The sequence below is a fragment of the Xyrauchen texanus genome, chromosome 14, assembly GCF_025860055.1.
Source record: "Xyrauchen texanus isolate HMW12.3.18 chromosome 14, RBS_HiC_50CHRs, whole genome shotgun sequence".
Classification (NCBI taxonomy): Eukaryota; Metazoa; Chordata; class Actinopteri; order Cypriniformes; family Catostomidae; genus Xyrauchen; species Xyrauchen texanus.
Window position 1 is genome coordinate 42538768 of NC_068289.1, and position 25503 is coordinate 42564270.

At 36.4% G+C, this 25503-nt stretch overlaps 1 protein-coding gene across 1 annotated transcript in view; it reads right to left on the reverse strand.

The window, feature by feature from the left end:
• Positions 1 to 8689: 8689 nt before the first annotated feature.
• The window catches only part of lrp2a (low density lipoprotein receptor-related protein 2a), a 125682-nt gene continuing 108868 nt past the window's right edge, over positions 8690 to 25503 (reverse strand). The window contains exons 59-78 of the mRNA XM_052142456.1: positions 24612 to 24728; positions 23044 to 23181; positions 22654 to 22776; positions 22398 to 22526; positions 22022 to 22153; positions 20478 to 20609; positions 20245 to 20388; positions 19654 to 19819; positions 19447 to 19575; positions 19030 to 19250; positions 18496 to 18675; positions 16671 to 16790; positions 16304 to 16394; positions 15235 to 15302; positions 14894 to 15011; positions 14052 to 14178; positions 12935 to 13042; positions 12585 to 12701; positions 11013 to 11084; positions 8690 to 10614 (exon numbers count right to left, since the gene is read on the reverse strand). Of these exons, the coding sequence (XP_051998416.1) occupies positions 10444 to 10614; positions 11013 to 11084; positions 12585 to 12701; positions 12935 to 13042; positions 14052 to 14178; positions 14894 to 15011; positions 15235 to 15302; positions 16304 to 16394; positions 16671 to 16790; positions 18496 to 18675; positions 19030 to 19250; positions 19447 to 19575; positions 19654 to 19819; positions 20245 to 20388; positions 20478 to 20609; positions 22022 to 22153; positions 22398 to 22526; positions 22654 to 22776; positions 23044 to 23181; positions 24612 to 24728 (2603 nt within the window). The 3' untranslated portion in view covers positions 8690 to 10443. The remainder of the gene's footprint in view (positions 10615 to 11012; positions 11085 to 12584; positions 12702 to 12934; positions 13043 to 14051; positions 14179 to 14893; positions 15012 to 15234; positions 15303 to 16303; positions 16395 to 16670; positions 16791 to 18495; positions 18676 to 19029; positions 19251 to 19446; positions 19576 to 19653; positions 19820 to 20244; positions 20389 to 20477; positions 20610 to 22021; positions 22154 to 22397; positions 22527 to 22653; positions 22777 to 23043; positions 23182 to 24611; positions 24729 to 25503) is intronic.

Below are 25503 nucleotides of genomic sequence, written 5' to 3' on the forward strand. Positions count from 1 at the left end.
CACCCTCATGCCATCCCAGATGTGTATGACTTTCTTTCTTCTGCTTCATAGTGCATATTAACTAATGTTAATATATACAATAATAAAAAAATATTACTATATGTTAAAATTAACATTAACAAAGATTAATAAATGCTCTACAACTGCTATTCATTGTTAGTTCATGTTAACTATCGTTGTTAACTTATATTAACAAATGTAACCTTATTGTAAAGTGTTAACAAATATTTTACATTAAAATAAACATTACAAAATTTGTTAATGATCATCTTGCCATTATCTATAATTCTATTCATCCTTGCTGTCCTTTAGCACACTTTTAGAAACCTGTGCTATTCATCTAGCACACTGTATGACATGCTAGATAAGAACATGTCAAAAGTAATTGGTCAATGTTTATAAAACAGTGGAATTTGACCATTTTGTTTTGTTATAGTGCCTTACAGATGTAAAATAGCATGGCCACAAACATAGAGGTAAAATGTCATGAAGGTTTAGAAGCAAAAAGAGGCCATAGGGTTTATTACACAACCTGACTGTGGTGTTTCAGAAGAGACCTTTGACATGGCAGTCAGTTTGCGACTCCTCACAGCACAATAGGATAAGGACAGGCGTGGTAGTCTGGGGTGCGAATGTAAAAGATTCATTTGTTTTCACAGGTGCATGACTGAACAAGTAGTACTGAAGACTAAGTCATTGTATGTCAGTCAGTTATCTAATTGAATGCATTGATCATGCCATTTCATGTCTTTTATAAAAGTTAATTAGCAATGTTGGGATTCTGAGCTTTAAATTATTTATTTGTAAGAATTCATTTAAAATGATAAGAGTTATGAAGGAACGTAATAGTTAGGACGCCACCTAGTGGCTAACTGAAATATTTCTTGGCGACCTATTGATTCAGGTGATTTTCATGCTTTTATTTAGGCCTTCAGGATACTAGAATAATTTATTCTGATTGATCTGTATTTATTGCATACACGAGTCACACCAAAATAAAATTTGAGAAATTATATTTTGCATTAATAAAATTAAGCTTCTTTCGATGACAATTAAGACCATTAATGCATTGTGCCATTATTTAAGATAATATATATACTATTATATATATAATCTTAAATAATGGCATAATGCAAATTAATTGATTAATAAATGCTGTACAACTATTGTTCATAATTTCATAAATGTATGTATATATATATATATATATATATATATATATATATATATATATATATATATATACAAAGACAAAGATCCCCATTTAGCCTTAACAGACTGTAGGGGCAAGTGCTGTTAGCGAGCACCTATGAAGGCCGGAACGGTACACGAGGGGGTGGGTGGCCAGCACCACGCCCGACCGCCTTTTGTCTCCCCAGTGGCGATGTTTACACACCGCACCAGGTACTCATTTTAGGCTGAGTCGACCTAGGGAGGCCCGGGACCATATATATATATATATATATATATATATATATATATATATATATATACATACACACACATACACACACACACACACACACACACACACACACATACACACACTACCGTTCAAAGGTTTAGGGTCACTTAGTCATTATTTATTTATTTATTATATATATATATATATATATATATATATATATATATATATATACACACACATACACACACACACACACACACACACACACACACACACACACATACACACACTACCGTTCAAAGGTTTAGGGTCACTTAGTCATTATTTATTTATTTATATATATATATATATATATATATATATATATATATATATATATATATATATATATATATATATATATATATACACATTTTTTTTTTTTTTCACATTTTAGAATAATAGTAAAGTCATTACAACTATGGAATAATAGCATCTTCAAAGTGGTCACACTTTGTCTAGATTTTGCAGAAATGAACACAACATGATGCTGCCACCCCCATGCTTCACGGTTGGGATTTTCTTCGGCATGCAAACCTCACCCTTTTTACTCCAAACATAATGATGGTCATTATGGCCAAACAGTTACATTTTTGTTTCATCAGACCAGAGGACATTTCTCTTTCTCTTTGTCTCTATGGGGATCTTTGTCCCCATGTGCACTTGCTAACTGTAGTCTTCAAATTAAGTCTTTAAAACTCACAAAAAAATTCTGTAGTGAATATAGTATTTTTCAATTACCTTCTGCTCTAAACTTTTCTGTTTACTATGTATGGCTTGATTTTTGTCTTATCGGAGACATTCTGAACTAGTAATATTTCAAAGATTGGTGCCTGACACACAAATAATATAATTATTAATATTAATAATGAGTATATTATTTTAAATTGTAATTGCAGGGTTATAACCACCATACGTTGAGGGGCACACATCAACCCCAATCTTCAGATGTAATTTAGAAGTGTTTGACCAATATGAGTTTTCTAATTGCTGATCCTTAGACGTCTTGGACTTACACTGGCACCTAGGGGCGTGGTTGCAGCATCATTCAAACACATTGGTTTTCAGTCACAGATGCCATAGTAAAAATGCACTATTTACATGCAGCCATGATTAATTTTATCCGTGAGTGAAAGTGTCCAATGACAGGGCGGTTGCTGAGATTAAAAGGGATAGTTCACCCAAAAATTTTAATTCTCTCATCATTTACTCACCCTCATGCCATCTCAGATGTGTATGACTTTTTTCTTCTGCTGAACACAAACAACGATTTTACAAGAATAGTTAAGCTCTGTAGGTCCATACAATGCGATGTGAATGGTGGCCAGAACTTTGAAGGTTCAAAAAGCATATAAAGGCAGCATAAATTTTATCAATAAGACTCCAGTGGTTTAATCCATGTCTACAGAAGTGATATGATAAGTGTGGGTGAGAAACAGATCAATATTTAAGTCCTTTTTACTATAAATTCTTTCACATTCTTCTTTTGTTTTTGGCAATTCACATTCTTCGTGCATATCGCCCCCTACTGGGCAGGGAGGAGAATTTATGCTAAAAAAACAAAACAATATTGATTTGTTTCTTACCAACACTTATCATATCACTTCAGAATACATGGATTAAAACACTAGAGTAGTATGAATTACTTTTATGCTGCCTTTATGTGATCTTTAGAGCTTCAAATACTCGCCACCATTAACTTGCATTGTATGGACCTACAGAGCTGAGATATACTTAAAAAAATAATTTGTGTTTAGCAAAAGAAAGAAAGTCATACACATCTGGGATGTATGAGAGTGAGTAATGATGAGAGAATTTTCATTTTTGGGTGAACTATACCTTTAAGCAAGTAGTATTCGGCTGGTCATGTGATCCTTACATGGCAGCCCCCATGAGGGGACCCTGCTCCATGTAGAATAAAAAAGCTTAATCTAATGAGAGTGCTCATCATGATGTTTCCAAATGATTTTTTTCTTCTATAGTAAAACTTATTTATATTTTATTTTTATGAGGAATTAAATTACTGAGTACATTTGGTTCTGCCAGTCCTGAAAATGTGAATAAATTTTTGGATAACATAATAATCATTTTAGTTTCAAACTCCCATCTCCATCCATCCCACTGGTGTGCACCAGTAACCTGCTCTGCTCATGTTTATTGGCGGCTGCAGCGCTCATCGCAGACTCGACAAATCGTCGGCATCGATAAGAAACACGTGTTGATGACGGGATGCGATAGCAGCTTCGGAAACCTCATGGCGTGGCATCTCGACCGGAGGGGCTTCGGCGTAATCACAGCGTGTCTTACGGAACCTGGTGCCTCCATACTGCGCGCGGCGGCCTCCCCCAGACTCTGCTCAATGTTACCGACAGCGAGAGCGCGCTGGAGTTCGTGCGTAACCAGACCGGCGAGAGAGGTGAGACGGACTGCTCGAGGGGGGATAGATAGGGTGCCAGCTCGAGTCAAGCACAGGGAAAGATAAAGTGTAGATAAAGGCACTTTGACGACCACACAGCCCTCAGACCAACTCATAAATCTGCAGCTTTTGGACAAGCCCGCTTTTAGCTGAGCTGGAGGAGCATCTTCAACCAAATGCCATTCTCATACCAAAGCTGCATCATTCTGCACATCATCATTTATTAGAGAATAGCATAATCCCTCCATAATGCGTCTGATTTGCTCATTTGCACTTGAGTTGAATTTAATTGCATTATTGAACCTTTGAACTTTCCTTGTGTGCTTGCAGATCCATGGTCATGCAAAATGAGAAAGTATTTGGGGAAACATTTTACAATAATAATCTTCTTAAAGGAATATTTCAGGTTCGATAAAAGTTAAACTCAGTCATTAGTATTTGTGGAATCATTTTGATTACTGCCAAAATGTATATTGACTCGTCCTTTGTTTTCTTAAAAAAAATTAAAAAGCAAACATTGAGGCACTTACAATGGAAGTCAATGGGGCCAGTTTTTGGAGGGTTTAAAGGCAGAAATGTAAAGATAATACTTTTTATAAAAGCACTTGCATTAACTCTTTTGTTAAATCTTGTGTATATTATTTGCGCTGTAAAGTTTCAATCGTTTTTGTGGCAGACTACTTTTCTAGGCAGATGAACGTCTAGTTATTTGTCACATACATTACTAAACTTGGATATAAGAAAGGTTATGAATAAAGAAGAAACAAGCTACTCCTGCACAATTTCTATGTCACTAATCAAATGTACAAGTAAGTCACTTTGTAACATTGACCATTTTAACACCTTCATACAAAAGGTCATATTTCATTGCTTCCATTGAAGCACACAAGATGCTCCTTGGTACATTCTTGGAGTGGTGGTGGCATAGTGGGCTAAAGCACAGAGATGGTAAGCAGAAGGTTGCTGGTTCGATTCACACAGCCACCTCCATTGTGTCCTTGAGCAAGGCACTTTCTGTCCCTGTAATAAGTGCACTGTATATATTGTGAGCTAGAAATGCTCCTTGTGACAGCTGCAATTTCTAATATATATATATATCACTGACAATCATGGAAATTCATGTGTCTAAATGAGTTAGGATCCCTGAAGTATAGGTGTAATTGCAATCTAGCTCGACCTTCTCTGATACTCAAGTTAAGCTTAAAGAGCTTCATCTTTCTTGCATCAGGTCTGTGGGGGTTGGTATACACTGCTGGGATCTCAGTGCCCATTGGCCCTACAGAATGGTTGCAGCTGGAGGACTTTGGATGTGAACCTGATGGGCTTCATAGAAGTGATGCTGAAGTTCTTACCTCTGCTGAAGAAGGCCTTAGGTCGGGTGGTGAACGTGGCCAGCATACTGGGCATTCTCTCTGTCATCGGGGGAGGATACTGTCTCTCCAAATGGGGTATGGAGGTGTTCTCTGATAGCTTGAGGTATGTCTAGGAATGTACCAGAGAAGTCAAGATATATAAGACTATTGCCAACAATACCGTTTTGTACAACATACAATCAAATAATTTTACGTAACTTTTAGTTAAAGCAGCCATTAAAATCTATTTCAGTGTAATTCAGTCACAGCTATAGTGTATAGTATACAGACTATACAGCTTAAATATAGGACAATGCCATATTTTACGGGATGGGTGGCATGACATAAATTTAGGCTAACCCAGAAGACTAATTCGTAATGGGTTCCCTCTGGAATTTCCTATGGGATTTTATCATTTAAATTTATGAGTAAAATAAGGTCTGTTGTAAACTTTCCTTGAAGATACTTAGACATTTTGTTATACAACATACACCGATCAGCCACAACGTTAAAACAACCATCCTAATATAGTGTAGGTTCCCCTTGTGCCACCAAAACAGCTCTGACTCGTCGAGGCATGGACTCCACAAGACCTCTGGAGGTGTCCTGTGGTATATGGCAGCAAGATGTTAGCAGCAGATCCTTTAAGTTCTGGAAGTTGTGAGGTGGAGACTCCATGTATCGGAATTGTTGGTCCAGCGCATCCTATAGATGGTCAATTGTATTGAGATTTGGAGGCCAAGTCAACACCTTGAACTCTTTGTCATGTTCGTCAAACCATTCCTGAAACATTTTTGCAGTGTGGAAGGATGCATTATCCTGATGAATGAGGCCTCTGTCATCAGGGAATGCCGTTGCCATGAAGGGGTGTATCTGGTCTGCAACAATATTTAGGTAGGTGGTACATGTCAAAATAACATCCACAAGAATGCCAGGACCCAAGGTTTCCCAGCAGAACATTGCCCCTGCTGGCCTGCCTTCTTCCCATGGGGCATCCTGCTGCCATCTCTTCCCCAGGTAAATGACACACGCACCCGGCCGTCCACATGATCTAAAAGAAAACGTGATTCATCAGACCAGGCCACCATCTTCCATTGCTCCATGGTCCATTTCTGACGCTCACATGCCCATTGTAGGCACTTTTGGCAGTGGATAGGGGTCAGCATGGGCATGCAGCCCCATACACAGCAAGCTGCGATGCACTTTGTGTTCTGACACCTTTATATCATGGCCAGCATTACATTTTTCAGCAATTTGTGCTACAGTAGCTCTTCTGTGGGATTGGACCAGACAGGCTAGCCTTCACTCCCCACGCACATCAGTGAGCCTTGTGCGCCCGTGACCCTGTCACCAGTTCACCGGTTAGTTCTTCCTTGGACCACTTTTGGTAGGGACTAACTACTGCATACCAGGAACATGGGACCTGATGTTTTGGAGATGCTCTGACCCAGTCGTCTAGCCATCACAGTTTGGCCCTTGTCAAAGTCGCTCAGATACTTACGCTTGCCCATTTTTCCTGCTTCAAACATATGACATTTTAGAACTGACTGTTCACTTGCTGCCTAATATATCCCACCCCTTAACAGGTGCCATTGTAACGAGATAATAAATGTTATTCACTTCACCTGTTATTGGTTTTAATGTTATGGCTCATCGGTATACTGTAAATTACACAGTCATACCTAATATGTGAATTTTTAAGCCACCTTGTTTTAAAAAAAAATTACGTTGCTTATAAGTTGCAAGTTAAGGACTGCAAATGCCATTATGGAAAACCGTAGCAGTCCTTGTACTTTACTTTTTAATACCTACGTGCAATTAAATGAGAAAACAGTTTTACTTTCAGAAAGTATGTTTTTTGCTAAATACTTTGACTTTTAATTATGCAAAATTTTGACACAACTGTTAAGTATAATTATGTATAATTCCCCATGACTGTTTATACCCCGGGCTGTGTGATGTGATTGAGTTTTGCATTTCCTCCATGGGAATCCCACCTAATGTACCATGTTTTTACTATAGTAACCATATAACCATGATATGTGGGTGATATATTTGATATCATGAGAACTATTATTCATAATAATGCAGCTACGAAATCAGACATCAGAAGACTACAGAGGACAGTTCGGTCTGCTGAGAGGATTATTGGTTGCCCCCTGCCCCCCCTTCAAGAACTATACACTTCCAGAGTGAGGAAAAAGGCTGGTAAAATCACTCTGGACACCACTCACCCTGCCCACTACCTTTTTTAACTGTTGCCGTCTGGCCGGCACTTCAGAGCTCTGAACACCAGAACCGTCAGACACAGGAACAGTTTTTTCCCTCAGGCCATCCATCTAATGAACAATTAAATTGCCCCATTGAGCAATAATGATGTGCAATACACAGTTTAATTTTAATTTATATTATCCAACATATCCACTTCTGCCATTGCTTACACTGCTCTGTACATAATATACAGTTTTTTGTTCTTTATATAACAGATTGTATTAGATTTGCACTACGTGTGTGTATGTGGGTATGTATGAAGGTGAGTGTATGTACGTATATGTATAATTATTTATTTTGTGTTCTTTTTTGTTTTTAATTACCTATGTCTTGCTGCTGTTTTTGGTATTGTTTGTATTGTTGTACACTGGAAGCTTCTGTCACCAAGACAAATTCCTTGTATGTGTAAGCATACTTGGCAATAAAGCTGATTCTGATTCTGATAATTAGTAGGAAAAGTAAGTTTAGTAACCATGTTTATTTGGCAGAAACCATGGTTTTAATACAGTATGGTGTATCTATATTGTAACCATGGTTTTACTATTGATTTACCATAGTAATTCTTGTGGTTACTATGGTTTTACTACAAATATCATGCTATTGCTACTGTAAAAAAAATAGTTAATTGTATAGAAATTCAGCAATCCCACACACCTTTGGACCAATGATTTTCCATTACTTTTCCTTGAGATTTCCAGTCATTTGTGTTTACTAGATACAGATAAAAAAAAAAATTTGATCAGACCGATTCTGTCATGAATCATATAGACAGAATTTTTAACTGTTTCAACCAATCAATAACAAATAACTGAATTAAAAGTAAGATTCACTCATAAATCACTGGATAATGTATATTTACAATAATGGTTTACATTATTTTGTCTGGATATTCTTTGAAAAAATTCCCTGATACTTCCCAGTTTTCCATGACCGAACCTTGAAATTACTTTTTTGAGTGCAATCTCTATAAAATGTTTTTTTTCAAAGTTCTTATCCAATCAAAAATATCTGGAAAAGTCATGGAAATGAATTGGCCAAAAGGTGTGTGGAACTCTAAAAGCAAACTGAAAACAATCAAATAAATAAATAAAATATTTAATTTTTATAAAATATATAAATGTACAATTACATTTTTATAAAAATGTATTAAAAATATTTCATAGGTTTTTTATTATATAAAAAAAATTCAAAAACATCTGAACATTTGTTAAAAAAACATATTTATTTGATTTTTTCTTTTTTTTCACAGCAGCATTAATTTTTTTCCAGTTCCTTTCTATAGACACAGATTGGCTTATATATGTTGAGATGAATAAACGTAGTCATTTTCCTGTCATTAATATACAAAAATCACTCAAAACCAACTTATATTGACTTAACTGCACGTCATCAGATGGGAAAGTTATTTGTGTCAATATACCCTTCACACACTGCTGGAATATCTGACATCTTCAATCATTTCACATGTATACAAGTTGGGCAATTTCCTGTATCATTTAAAATATAAAGCATAAGTTGTGGTGACAGAGCGAACCGTCTCTAACATAATTTATTTGATCTGGCATGCAGGGAAAATATAAAAGTCACTGCATTTTGTTATTATTTTGTTCAGACTTGAGAGTCCCTTTCTCCCGAGTAAGAAGCTAGACATAGCAGAAGGAATTTGATCAACATTATCTTAAATATGGAGACATTGCCAGAAGAGAAAGCCAACTTCAATTAAAGGAAAAGATCTTCTGCCACTGAAACCACTAATATTTTATCACATAGTATAGTGAAACAGTGATGCAGCCTCCTTGTTTTATTCACCCAAAATAATTATTTATTCACTCATGTCATTTCAGACACACTTGATGCTATTTTTTGTCTATGGACCACAAATGAGAAATTCAAGTAGTCTTTCAGGCTCAGGCTTTTAAATCTCATTAGCGTTTACGTTGAGATTAAAAAACGGTGGATCTTGCCAGGTGCGACAGCAATGATGCCATTTGTTTCCACGTGTGAGCATGAAAACTGAATGTAAAATGCGATTTGAGAATTTCCATTGAAGGGGAAGTTTTTTGTGAATATCGACTTAAATATAGCGCACAAATGGACTACTTTTATGGTGTTTTCTTTTTCCTTTTTGGAGCTTGACAGCTGTGATCACTATAAAATATAAATGTATGGAAATGATCTGCGAATGGACAGCATATGGGTTTGAAACAACATGAGGTTAAAAGAAATTTCAGCATTAATTTTGGGCAAAATTCTCATTTAATAGTAGAAACAAGCAGATCTTCACATGACTGTCTCATGACATGTTAATTTATATTTGATCTGAACAATAAGCTACAAGTGTTTCTTGAAGCTGGCCACTCCACAAATGAGGTATATGTATATATATATATATATATATATATATATATATATATATATATATATATATATATACACATATACATAAGTGATATGCATTATTCGTTATGTTTTCTATCCAGTGGCAAAAATGGTTTAAAAATAATTATGCTCTCAAAGCAATTCACTCATACTGCAATGTTGGCATGTTTGTGTATCTCCAGGAATAAGTATAATCTATTTAAAAATAACTTCTGAGCAGAGGATATTATCAACATCAAAATCTTTTCAATTTACAAATGTACAAAATATTCATAGCATTCTCCTTCAGCAGCATCAGTGCAAAGATATACAAATATGACGTCACAATAAAAAAAAATCATACAAGAATTGCCATATACAGTATCAGAAGGCAAAGTCTGGACCGACCTCTTTCCTGTAGGTTAAACAAACATTATATCTACTCTTATTTATACGTTCTCTTTTTTTCTCCAAAATAATCTTAAATTGATTTCTGTAGTATGCACTTTGCATATAAAAATAGATTCTGTGCAAAGGGAGTGTGTGTGTGTTTCTTTGTATTTTCCAGTGTGTGTTTGTGTGTGTGGAGAGAGGGTTGGTTATATGTCACTGTCCTCTTTAACCAGGTTGGCTGTGTCTATGAAAGTGTCCTCTGTTGGAGAATAGGTGTTGAGCTTCTCTTTCTTCTGGGGTTTGGTAGGGGGAACAAATGGAGATGGTTGCATTGAAGAGCTGGCGTCTACACTTCCAAGAGCCTGGTCATTCTGCATCTGAAACAAGTTGTACATGTTTTACAATATTTTAAAGCAATCATCGACCCATTTTATATTAGGTGGCCTTAATTACTATGTACTTAACCATTTGATACAATGAACTTATTATGTACATGTTGTTGCATTGTAATTACATTTAAAGTACTTGCATTTAATTACGTTTGTAGTCACACTGTTAACTTTACCCCTAACCCAACCCTTACCCCAAAACCTACCCGTACCTCAACCGCAGTAGCAGCAAATGTGGGAATTTTGCATAACACCATGTTGTTACACAGTAAATGCATAGTCTTATATGTATTTAATGTTAGTACATAGTAGTTAATGCCACCTAATATAAAGTGTGACCACATTCATAATATTTGATCTGAAGTTGGATTTGACATGGTCCTCACCTCTGAATAAGTAGGGTTTTCAAACGTTGTACTTGGCTTCAGTTTTCTTTTAAACAAACTCCATTTGGACTCCTGAAAAAAATGAATAAATGTTGAGATGCAACTTTAGGTCATTGTAACTATTCTAATACTTGACAGGCAAATCAATCAAGTACTCAGGTTGTTAGGTAATTTGTGCTATACAGTGGCAAGAAAAAGTATGTGAACCCTTTGGAATTAGTTGGTTTTCTGCATTAATTGGTCATAAAATGTGATTTCATATTCATCATATTCACAAGTATAAACATACACAATGTGTTTTTGTTAAGCTAACAACACAAACAAGTATAATATTTTATGTCTTTACTAAACACATCCCATTATACATTCACAGTTCTGTGGAACAAGTATGTGAACCCTTGGAATCAATAACTGGTCGACCTTGCTGTACCAGCAATAACCTCAACCAAGCGTTTCTGGTAGATGCGGATCAGAACTGCACAACATTCAGAAGTAATTTTGGACCATTCTTCCTTACAGAACTACTTCAGCTCAGTCATATTCTTAGGATGTGTGGCATGAATGGCTCTCTTGAGGTCATTCCACAGCATCTCTATTGGGTTAAGGTCTGGGCTCTGACTGGGCTACTCCAAGAAGTGGATTTTATTTTTTGAAGCCATTTTTTTGTGGATTTACTTTGATGTTTAGGGTAAATTTCCTGCTGCATCACCCAACTTCTACGGTGCACAGCCACCCTGACATTATCCTGTAGGATATCTTGTTAAACATAGGAATTCATTTCCCCCTCGTTAATGGCAAGCTTTCCTTATTTTGCGTCTTTAGCTTAGGGATTCACTTGCTTTTTCCAAAGCACTGTGAATGTTTAATGGGACGTGTTCAGTAAAGACATGAAAGATTATAATTGCTTGTGTGTTGTTAGCTTAAGCACATTGTGCTTTGTCTAAACTTGTGACTTTAATGAAGATAAAATCTAATTTTAGGGTTCACATACTTTTTCATGCAACTGTATTTAAATGTAATGATCTTTGTTCAAATGTGTTCTTAAGTGTCATGTAACATCAGAAAATAATAGAAAAAATTGGCCGCTTTTCATATAGTTGATATGGTGCTTACTGTAAAAGTGTGAAAAACCACTTGAAAACAAAATAGGAGTTGAGGATTTTCGTGCATGTCTATTTAATTTGATGCCACCTATAAGCAAGTGTACACTTATAAAATGAACCTTTAGAAGGTATATGCATGAGTCTTTTTCTTCTAGGATAGTATTGATGACTCATGTTGCACTACCTATATTTTTATCCAATCAAATACTCTCTACAATAAGAATGTCCCTCCACTTTAAATCACTGTAACCCACTAGCATGTAGAAAATGTAAATAAATCCTACTGGCTTTTTAAAAAAGTCCCTACAATATGTCCGCCAGGAGAAAGAAAACTGTGTTGTCAAGCTATTTCACGATGTCTTGAAAAGTTGGTATGATTGATCAATACTTGAGTATCCTTAGTAACACAATGAGGAACAATAGGAAAAATGGCACAAATGTTAGGACAAAAATGTTGTGATTTGCTCACCTGTGTGGTCATTTGTTCCACTGGTACACTCTTCACCTCGACTGCCTGTTCATGAGCATGGTATGTTGGGTTTGAAAAGTTCTTTTCCACCTGCTCACCACTGACATTCACAGTTACCTGTATGAAGTTGAGCACAAAATCTTTTAAAGTTCAAGACCCTGCTGAGAGTAAAAATGTTTGGCTATGTTTATACTGCACTGCATGATTTCTTAAAAATATCTAAACATCTTTAAAACGAGATTAATTAGCCAGCAAAATATTGATGTTTTAGTATGATACTGTATATTTTACAGTATTTTTTCTTTGAAGTAGTATATAGATCAACAAAATGTTTGCAATAGGCAATGTACCTGTGTAGCATGTATTACTGCTGGATCACTGGATGGGCCAGCTGAAGTTGAGTAAAGAGGATTCTCGAATGTGATTGGCTGCCTCCCAGAGTCTGTAAAATTATCATCCTAAAAGCAATAACCACAGGATCCAAATCAGAAAAGCAGAAAATGACATTTCTGAATTTACAAGGTATTTATCACTACTAAAACCCCAAATTAAGGGTTTATACCCCATTTAGACATTTGGAATCCAAGTTATTTTAAAGTCAAATACTTTGTCCCGTGCCAGTTTAAAATGTAGAGACAACTGTAAGTAAGCCATTTGTAGGTTGATTCCCCGAAAAGTCTGACACAGCAACATTAGCTAAACCAATGTTGTGAGTTTGTGGCAAGACTATCTAGTACATAATTTTTTCAATTGATATTTGTGGCTTAGAAATTACACACTTCAATTAAAATAATGGCTGATGTTCAGCCGTGTGGCGCAAGCTGATATGTTCTTTGAACTTGTTATCTGTAAGCCATTCGGCTCGCTCACATGTGACATGTTAAGCCAATCGGCTCACATGGTGTAAGCTGATTGGTCCTTTGACATGTAATCGGGTAACCAATCAACTTGTGTCTCTCCTTTTGTCTATCATTTAAATAGGTCAATTTTGCAGATAGGGTTTTTACTGCAGCACATTGCGAGAGTTTTCCCTTAAACCCTCCTCCACCCCAGCTTCAATTGTCTAGATCTGCTACATGGGAGTTTTATTTATGTCTAATTGTCTTGTGTTTATCTAATTGTGCAGCAGCGTAGCAGATCTAGTCCGACCAAGACCAATATCCTATCAATATGTCATACCCACATTAAAATGATAAATCTTTCAGAGAAATCTTTCCAGTTGTCATGACTGAACTAACTTTAGCAGCCTGAAGTAGATCATGATCAATGGTAGCTGAATTCCAGCATTTCCTTAAAAAAAAAAGTCAATTTACACAAAGTCTGGAATGATAATCATCAGCACTACTGTTGGTTCAAAAGGTCAACCAGAGATTTAACACCTCATAAGTCAGAAAAATGTGCTGATTGCACTTAAAGGTTCACCAGATGCCAGTTACTGTTAAATCAACAAAAATGGACCACGTTTACCAGCTGCATTGCTCGGTCGATGTAGGACACGCCCAGATTATGAGGTTCCAGGTCCATTGTCACATTATCTCCTGAATGGAATGACACTCCGTTTCCTCTGTCACCCGACTTCACCAGGCTGCTCAGACTAAACACAAACCGAGAAAAACTGGAGCATTTGCTACATGATATCTGAATCAGTGGAATAATAATCATTGCCTTTTGACAACATTCAATGTGAAAATAGCCTAATGACATACACTACTGGTCAAACATTTATAAACACTTACTTATTCATTATTATTATTATTATTATTCACATTTTACAATAATAATAAAATCATCAAAACCATAGAAAAACTGAAATTGAACTATGAGATTTATTTTTTGACTGAAGTAAATCTAAACTATTTTATATTTTAGCATCTTCAAAGTAGTCACACTTTGCCTAGATTTTGCAGAAATGTACTCTTGACATTTTCTCAAGCCACTTCTTGAGGAATCATCCTGGGATGCTTTTTAAACTGTATTGAAGGAGTTCCCATCTATGTTGGGCACTTAGTGGCTTCTTTTCTTTTTTTAAGTAAAATTTATAATGAAATAAATTAATATGGTGGCACAATTATATTTGTCTACAAAACATTTAAGCCTTCAGATCAAAACATTTTCAAGATCATGAGAAACATTTCAGGCCAATGTTTCAAAATTTTGAACAGTAGTGTATGTTAAAGTCTTTGGGACATATACGGTATTGCTGAAATCACCAGCAAAATGATCATTGTGAATGTTCAGGAATATTCAATATATATCGTGCAGTCCTAGGCCACTGTAATGTATGTGGTTGAGTGGTGTTTATGTTGTACCTGGGTAGTTTAGGCATGGATGGAATGAGAGAGCCGGTGCGCTTGTAGTTGAAAAAAGCTCCCACGACCAGAGCTCCAGTAATCAGAATAATTACCACTGCTAACAGAACGGCCACAGCTATTGCACAACAAACAAACAAACAAACAAACAAACAAACAAACAAACATATGTTGAGTGTACTCCATTTGAGGTCATATATAAATAACAGCATCACATAACCCTTTAGACCAATTGAAGAGCCATGAGCAAATCTTTTACTCACACTTGCAATTAATAAGTTATACAATCACAGGGGACCATTAACATGTAACAAAGTGTCATGCCACAGCAGTTTGTTTACCTGTGCCTGCAGGAGCACCTCTAGACTTGCCCATTTCACAATAACTACCAGTGTAGCCATACGGACACCTGAGGAGTCGAATATAGAGTGATTATACAAGATATAAAAATGATTGTTAATACTAGTATTACTAGTTTTTCACTGAATCCGAATGTAGCTTAGCCAAAATCATCTGACACAGGACAGTTCATAGTCTAAAAACCTGGTCATAGCACAAGTTTAACAAAATGTGCAAGACTAATCGACTTAACAGTACTGCTGCGAGATGTCGACACTGGAATTACTAGTCAGTTAAATATTTTTCACCTTTAAACTTTTTATTTAAACATTGACGAATTGCTTTATACTTTTTTTTTTTTAGGGCTGTTAATCGATTAAAATTTTAATTATAATTACATGACATGCTGATTAATTAAATCGCCCCACCCCCCAGCCTGCAGTCCACAGCAATGTGTTTGTGATATTTTAAGGGATTTCTAAGGACTCATCACTGGATGCATGTGTCAGACAGACACATCTTACTTTGGTTGTGTTGTGTTACAGTGTTTTTAGGTGGCTGTGTCAATTTAAACATAGTTTGAAACTTTGAAAAACAAGTCTTGAGATCCCTGCATTTGGAATTGCGCTCCGCCAGACTGTGTTTGCATGCAAGAACGTGCTCTCATCTTATGATGTCACTATTGTCAAGCAAGACTGAGTTTGGTTTGTATTCACAGCTGCGCTTTACCTATACAGCTGGAATTTTGCTTACTGCCCCCTGCTGAAAACACGTGGTACTTCAAGCTTAAACTGCTCCGATGGTAGGAATATTCCTTAGTATTAGCCAGGGACATTGCTTTAATTATTTTAACATGTTATTTTCTATGTAATGTATTCACACTGAAATAACATGTTAAACACGTTTTAAGTATAAAAAAAATATATTAATTACTTTTAATGCTAGCAATGTTTTTTTTTTTTTTGTCTCACACTTGCTATTTTTCTTTCTTCTGTGTAACCTAATGTAGATTAATGTCTAATTTACATGAGGGTCCCCCTCTTCATGCTCTTAACTAGCGGTCACACTCACTTGCACTTTGGTAGGCCTCCGTCATCAGTGTAGCACGTTCCACCATTCATGCATCTGCATGCAAGCGGCATGGACACCTCTGCTTCAATGGCTGCAAATGCGAGGGCCAGGCATGACATAACCATGACATCACCACAACAACATGAGCCACAAAATTCACAACATTATCTCATTACACAGCATCTTTATCTCTATCACTTATCTCAATCTCAACATGGCATTGCAATCATGCACTGTTAGATGTAGCACATGCATGCACACTACATGGCCAGACGTTTGTGGATACAACCTTCTAATTAACCAGTTTGGGTATGATGATGCAAGCAAGCAAGCAAGCAAGGGAAGTGGGCATCTCTGCATCTCTTACCGGCATCACATTCATTCTTGTTGAAGGTGAGAAGCACAGAGCCTTGTGGGCAGGCACAGGTGTATCCACCCGGCCGCAGCAAACACAGATGACTGCAGGCATCCTGACACGGGTTGAGTACTGCGAGAGAAAAAGAAAGTGAGCAAACTTTGACTGGTGTCTGAAATATGTGGGTAGTTGATAGGGCGTTGCTAAGCAGTTGCTGGACAGACAGACAGACAGACAGACAGATAGATAGATAGAATGGAATAACTACAGATAGATAGAATGATAAATAGAACAATAGATAAAATGAAATAACTACAGATAGATAGAATGATAAAACAATCAATCGATAGAACGAACGATTGAAAGATCGATAGATGAACGATAGATAGAACAAATGATTGATGGATGGATGGATGAATGGAAAGATAGAACGAATGACAGAACTAACAATAGAACGATAGAACAATAGATAGAATTAAATAACAATCATTAGATAGAAAGAAAGAACGATTGATAGATAGAATGAATGAAAGCACGATAGATAAAACGAAGATAGATAGCACAAAAGAATGATACAACAAAAGTATGATATAACTATAGATTGAACAATAGAAAGATCCACAGAATGATAGATAGAACAAAAAATGATAGTTAGAACAAAAGAACGTTAGAACAAAAGAACAATCGATAGATAAAACAAAAGAATCGGTAGATTGAACAAAAGAACGGTCAGTAAAATGATAGATAGAAAGATCGATAGAACGATAGATAAAATGAAGAATGACAGACCAATAGATAGCACAAAAGAACGATACAACAAAAGTATGATAGAACTATAGATAGAACAAAAGAATGATAGAACAATAGATAAAACAAAAGAATGATAGAATGTTAGAACTAAAGACCGATCAATAGAACAATTGATAGAATGAAAGATCCATATTATGATAGATAGAACAAAAGAATGATATATAGAAAAATGGAACGATAGAATGAACAAACGATAGATAGAAAGAACGATCAATAGAACGATAGATAGAACAAAAGTATGATGGAACTAATAGATAGATCGATCGATAGAATGAACAAACGATAGATAGAAAGAACGATCAATAGAATGAAAGATCTATAGAAGTAAAGATAGCACAATAGAACAATAGGAAGAACAAAAGTTTGATAGAATGGTAGATAGACCGAAATAATGATCAACAGAACGAAAGAACAAGCGATAGATAAAACAAAAGAATCGATAGATAGAACAAAAGAACGATCAGTAAAACGATAGATGGACCAATAGATAGCACAAAAGAATTATACAACAAAAGTATGATAGAACTATATATAGAACAATAGAACAAAAGACTCTTATTATGATAGATAGAACAATAAAATTATAGATAAAACAAAATTATAGATAAAACAAAAGAACGATAGAATGTTAGAACAAAAGAAAGATCAATAGAACAATTGATAGAATGAAAGATCCATAGAACGATAGATAGATACAAAAACTATACATAGAACAAAAGAACGATAGATAGAAAAATGGAACAATAGAATGAACAAACAAAAGATAGAAAGAAGGATAAATAGAATGAAAGATCCATAGAACTATAGATATCACAATAGAACGATAGGAAGAACAAAAGTACAGGTAGATAGACCGAAATAATGATCAACAGAACGATAGATAGAATGAAAGAACAATCAATAGATAAAACAAAAGAACAATTGATAGTTTGAATGAAAGAACGATCAATAGATAGAACGATCGATCAATCGATAGAATTAACAAACGAATGATTGCTAAATAGATCAATAGATAGATCTGTCTCACCTGAGTGGTTGTGTCTGTGCTGCTGGTAGATGCGTACTTGAGTCAGCCAGGGGTTTATGGTCAACACCTTCACCTTGTCTCCTTTCCCAAACTTATCTATTTTCCACACTTCTCCCTTTTCTTTAGTTGTCCAGTACACATGTCCTTCAAACACATCCAGACTGTACGGGTGACCAATGTCTGCAATGACGACAAACATGAGAACAGCGGCCAGTCAAACTTAAAGGCACCATTCACTCAAAATAAACATTCGTTCCTCATTTCTGGATTCACCCTAATGTTGTGTGAATATTATCAGTGAATGACGACTTAAATTCCAATCAGTTCCTCACAAAAAACTTTTTTTTTCTACTTTCATGGTGCTTTTGTGTTATTTTTATAGCCAACAAACCTGGTCACTGTGAACTGTCATTGTCCCTAAAAGCTGCATTACAACTGTAAAAATTACAGCATATTGGTTGGCAACAACATGAGGGTGAGAAAATAATGATTCCTTTAAAAGATGTCTACTTTAGTATTGCTCCAGTGTCTCACCTCCTGATAGAATAATTTTCCGGTCTGTTCCGTCCTCTTTCATGGACGCAATGATGTTTTCTTTGGAGTCACACCAGTAGATCCTGTTTTCATTCAGGTAGTCCAAAGCTAATCCAGTAGGCCACCCCAGATCTTCATCTAACAGCACCTGCCTGTGCTGGCCATCCATCCACGCTGACTCAATCTTGGGCTTCCTGCCCCAGTCCGTCCAGAACATCTTACTATTATATTCAAACACACACATAAGCACACAATAATGCTTAGTAACGGCAACAAGGTGTTGCCTTGCCAAATATACTGCAAACAAATCATTCTTAGTCAGTCATTTCCAATAAAACATCTAAATATCTATAAATAAAGATACATTTACAAAAACTAAGATATCTTTTCTGACAAGTATAGCTATTTTATCCTTACCCTATAGCAGGGCTGACCACAATAGCAGCTGGCTGATCAAGATCTGTGTGAATTAACCACTTCCTGTACCGCCCATCCAGTTTTGCCACTTCTATCCGATTGGTCCCAGCATCTGTCCAGTAAATGTGGCTAACAAAAAAAGATAAACGACTTAGTATAAGGAAGTCTGCACCAAATCTCATTTAGTAGGCAATTAATTTCATGTACCGTCCAATCCAGTCCACAGCGATGCCATCAGGACTGGAGATGTATCGGAGGTTGAGATCCACTTCCTTTACAGGATTATTCCCGCGGTCATCAAACGTAGTCATATAGGCCCTTTTAATAGCGCCAAACTCAGAGCCTCGTCCCAACACTGTCCAGTACACTACACCTGCAAAATCATTTCAGTTCAAATTTATTAACCTCATTGCAGACACAAAAACATAATAGAGCAATTTTTTTGTTTTGGTGGCAAAGAAATTTCCAATTTAATTTTCTTCAATAAAGAGTTTTAAGCCTTGAACCAAACCAACCAGCTCTGATATGATGCACAACATTACAAACTTTGATTTTAAGCTAAAGAAGTACTTGAATGAGTGTAACTATTCATCCCATGAAGCATTGCATTGCAATTTTTTACATTTATTGCATTTATATGCATTACAAATACAGTATATTTCAACATATACACATTCACAATGCTTTTGGGGAGTTGTGCTATGTCATGCTCTACTGCGCTGAAAACTGCAGCTGCATCAACACTGCAGTATATACATGTTATGTTACTCATGGCACATTATGCATATGGCGTCTTACTGAGGCCGAGGCCCTCTGGGTCCCACAGGTAGTCCAGGGCCTGAATGTGCTCTGCATTATCCAGGTAATCTGAGTACTGCGCCGATGAGAGATTAAAGCGACGGATGCGCACATTATCAGGCAATAACAAAACGGGAGGATTTCCTGAAACAAAAAGAAAGAGTGACAGGTTAAATGGTAAAGGTATAGACCTAGTGAGCTGCCTTGCTGTCTACTTAGGTAGTAGGCCTCACCCTCAGCGGCGCATTCAACTCCAGGCTGCTCCCCCACAGATCGAAAACCTTCAGCACAGAAACATTCATAACTGCCCTTAGTGTTCTGGCACAACTGAGGGCACATGCCGTAACTCTCACACTCGTTCACATCTGCAGAGAAGAGAAAACATCTCACATTACAGATACAGGAATTACAGCCAACAGCCAGGTGTGATGATTCAGGATGGTGTTCAGCTGTTAGACACAATTGTAGGTACATGGGGTGGCCAAAGAGTTCACATAATAGAAAGGATTTGCTCGGCAAGAACAAATGTTAGATGGAACATTGCATGATGGAAATCCCAATAAGGGCCCTACACAATATATATCTTTTTGGTTTTGAAATAATCCTGCCGGTGTTCCAGCTGATGTCTTGTAATAATGAAAGTATTAACCCTTATATTGTGTTCTGGTCAAAACTGACCGTATAACTTTTTTTCTTTCTGAAAACTGTAGTTTATTTCACCAGTTGGAATACATTCCATGACTTTGTTCACACAGGGTATACGAACACACAATGTTTGTTTTTTTTAAGATAATTTTCATAACATTTTAGTGACTTTATTAACTTTATTACACCCGTGGTGTTCCTGGTCAAAAATGACCGGCCATTGGAAATGAATGGATCAGATTACACAATACAGAAATATTACGTGTTCAGGAGCATCCCAATCCTTTAGATGAGCAAATATGTGGATGTGTCCCTTGGACATGTGCATACACACACAAAACAAACACACACACCCAATGTGTGTTTAACCCCCTTATTGGCATCGTCTTTCCATGTCCACTCTTTGAGGAATATTTCAAGATCTACTCTTCATATTATTTTGTGTTTGGGCTCATTTGAATCAGGATAGTCTGCTGTAAGTTACGATATGTCATTGTCTATGTTATATGTGTGTGTCAGTCAGAATTTCATACACAAAAACTCACTGCAGTTTGGCCTTTGGGTGAGACAGATTTGCTCATTGCATTTTACTAATTAAGACCTTTCCAACGATATACAACACATGACTATCTCATCTTTTCTATGTTTTAACCATCTCTGAATATAATGGTTGTGATAACAAATTCTCAAATTAAGATAACAAAACAGTTCTAATTTGTCAGCATATTAAAAAGTATTTATTTAAGAATTGGTAGGATCAGCTATATGCATTGTAAAGTCCAGATTATAGGCTTTAAAATGACACCTATTTTGTTTAAATTAAGGAAGTGATTATTTTGTTATTACTTAATTATTATTAGAATTTTTTTCTGCAGAGAGTGCCCCCACCCACAATTGTCCCATATAAGCTCAGTTCAAGGAATCCTTCTATTAATAAAAAATATATTTTTTAAAAATGTCATAATTACTAAAAATAAAAGTTGATAAAAAGATCTAATGAAATATCTTGGGATAATATATGCAATATGAGAGATTTATTAACAATCTTAGTGGGCCGGTCATTTTTGACCGGGAACCCAAAAGGTGTAAGTAGAAACAAACACAACATGAGGGTTAAGATGATGTCACGCACCATCACAGGTGTTTTTGTCCTCAGAGTTGGGTTTATATCCTGGTCTACAGGAGCAAATGAAACCTCCGCTCGTCAGATCCGTGCAGTTATGCTCACACAGATTCTCACCGCACGATCGCCCACTTCCGTAGTCTAAAAGAGAGAAAGAAAGAGAGAAATGTTACACATTCTTACAAAAGTGTAGTGAAACGAACCCTACAAACAAAATGTATGGTTTACGCAGTTCACATGCAGAACTGGTAAACCGTAACAGCATGGTGAATTGCATGCTGGGATGCTCATTAATCAGCGTGCAAAATACAACGGTAGTGACCAGCAATGCTAGTCTTTTCAGCAGGGTTTTTCCATCCTCATTGTGTGTATGTGGTGAACTCACGGCAGCCTAGTTCATCGGTCTGGTCTTCACAGTCGTCGTAGTCGTCGCAGGCGTACTGCAGAGGAACGCAATGACCATTCCCACATTTATACTCGTCTGCAGAACACGGCCCATGTGTGGGGGTCACACCTGTGAAGAATCATTCCCACAAAACAAAGCATCTTAATGCTTCGTGACAGAATATGAACAACATCTTAAGGGAAAACAAAGTAAGTATTCACACTAGTCTGTTTGATGTAAACTTCTTTGAACTCACAATGCTCCTCCCTCTCGTCGGTTCCATCCCCGCAGTCATCAATAGAATTGCAGAGTTCATGGCTGTAGATGCAACGGTTGTTATCACAGCGGAATCGGAACGGAGGATCACACGTGATGTCCACTGAGAAACAAATGCACAAAACATGTGTTAAGAAAACATTTTTTAAATAGCCTATATTCTTGTGAATTGGTGTGAATTGTGATAAATGAAAGTATCTGTGCATGAGTGCATTTGTGTGTCTCTACTGTTGTGCAACTATGTTTATCCCAGGAAATTATATTAAAAAAAGCATTAAATATGGACCGTATTCATATATAAAAAATACAAATAAAAAATACCAAGATACATTTTGAGAATGTGTGTAAGATGCATGTGTGTTTTTCTCACAGCAGTGGTGTAGTTCCTCATCAGAATCATCTCCACAGTCATTATCTCCGTCACATATCCAGTGCTGCTGTATGCATACATGATTCTTACACTCAAACAGGAACGGTGGACAGTAAGTGCTGTTCGGGTACCGTGTGGCTGAAATATACACACACACATGAACACAATCAACATAAATAAAATGGACCTGATTGTCTTTCTTAATAAACATTCCTGGTCTTATCTGTGCACATAATTCCAAAGAAGAATTCTGGTCTTTGCAAACTTTTATTAAAATGCATTAACTCTCTGTGCCTCTGAAATTACTTTCCTTTTCAGATAATATTACCAAGCCACATTCAACCCCTCTCCTCCAAGCACCTGACTCCACTTTTCACTATTCAATTCATTTACAATGGAAGTCGAGCCCTACTTTTTTCTTGTTGAATATCCTTGTCTCATTAAGAAATAGCTCAGATATGGAAGTAAAATGGGTTGCTGATGCCTTTACTCATTTGGAGCATTAAAACTTCACATTCAAAAATAAGATAAAAAAATGTAGAGCGGCACCAAAGCTTTTTTTTACTGTTCTAACAATAAATTATTTCCATTGGACATTGATTGGATCTGTTGAACACATGACAGGCAAACATTTGAAAGAAAACCACAATGAAAGATACACAGAAGATAAAAAGATACAAAAAATAACTAAATATGGTTATATGAAAAAAGGTTATTTTGCTCTTCTAAAACATTTCTGCACTTCTGTTTTTGCATTTCAGAACAACAGTACTCACATTTTACATGCATGTACTGTTTATGATAGAACATTAAAAATTCATACTATACATATGTTCTACAGAAATGTCAACCACATCATGAAAAAATCTAAAGTTTTAACCAAAGGATCAAAACCCCTTTTAAATGTTGTATTATTGTGGTACAATAGATCATGGTGCAATCCATACTGCTAGAGGGCGCCACTTGCTCACACAGCACTGACTGGAGTGCTAAATGCAGACTATATTTTCAAACGCAGCCTTTTAAGGTTTACTAATCGTGTAAATTACCAATCTTAATTCAATCAATCATGCAGCATTAACAGATATCATAATGATGTCTCAGAAGTCAGGTTTCCTAGGTTTTTAAGCATTTTGGTTGGGTTTCCTCATCATGTAGTCTTTAGGTAAGTGCCACTTTCACAACTGTCATGTCTTAAACACTGTTTTTTTCTTAATTAATGTAAAGAAATAATCAAATTAAATATTGCATGTTCTTAGTAGTGCCTACCCTTCTACATATTGTGGCCATTATTATTTCTGGACTGTGCATTTAGATTCACAGATATTTTACAAAGTGTGTTACTAACTAATTATAAATAAAGAATCTGTTTTTCATATCAGCATTTCTATGCTTATGACTGATATGCCGATGGTTTCAATTTGATCAATAATGGGCCGACAAATATCGGCAGCCGATACACTGACTGTGCATCCCTAATTTTGACTCTAGAGTGATACAATGTAACAACAACTGTCTTCCAATGATATTCTCAGATCAACAAAATAGATAAAATATGGCAGACTCACGACAGGAACTTTCATCGGTATAGTCAAGACAGTCAGCGTTGCCGTCGCATTTGAAGCGTTCAGCGATGCAGTGACCGCTCCCGCACTGGAAGTAACCCGGGTGACATGTCCGCAGTTCTGAAACACATTCAACAAAAAAAATTAAACATGCTGGCTTAATCGCTGCAGCCAGTCTCTCTCATTACTCCACGGAGAATGAATTATACATACTTCCTGTTACTATTCAGCCACACAAATGCTTTTAAATATCACCCAATGAGGATCAATCTGTAATAAAATGAGAGTATTATGATGTTCAAGGTGGTGACGAGTGCAATTTTTACACTAATTGTATTGTTGACTGCATCTGACAAGCGCGGAAGGGTTGTCAACAGGGTTGAAAAACTATATTTGAATATTTACCTTAAATATTACGAATTTTAAAGTCACCAGATTATTAAATTAACGTTGTTTACGTTGTCCAAAAGAGGGTGCAATGAATACATAAAAGCCAAACAGTACCGTGTTATATTACTGCAAAGAACATTCCTGGCTGTTTAGAAAAGAGCGTTCCCATGGAAACGAAACACATGAAGAAGAAAACGTCAACACGCATGGAACAAAACAAACAGGGAACGATGATGCCATCACCGGAGAGTGCAACCGGATCCATGCGCTCACACAAAGTTGCCACAGTCCTGTCTCTCTCATCATCTCTCTCCATACATCGTAGATGCTGTTTAACACACATCTGCCCTTGTAAACAGACAGAGCTCAAGTATTGTTCCCACAGTAAAAAAAAAAAAAAGATGAAGCGGAATAAACATTGTTAAATCCCGGTTATACACGTGGCTGGAAATCATGAGCTGCTCAGTATCCAAAATGCAAGTATACATTTTATTAAGTCATTTTT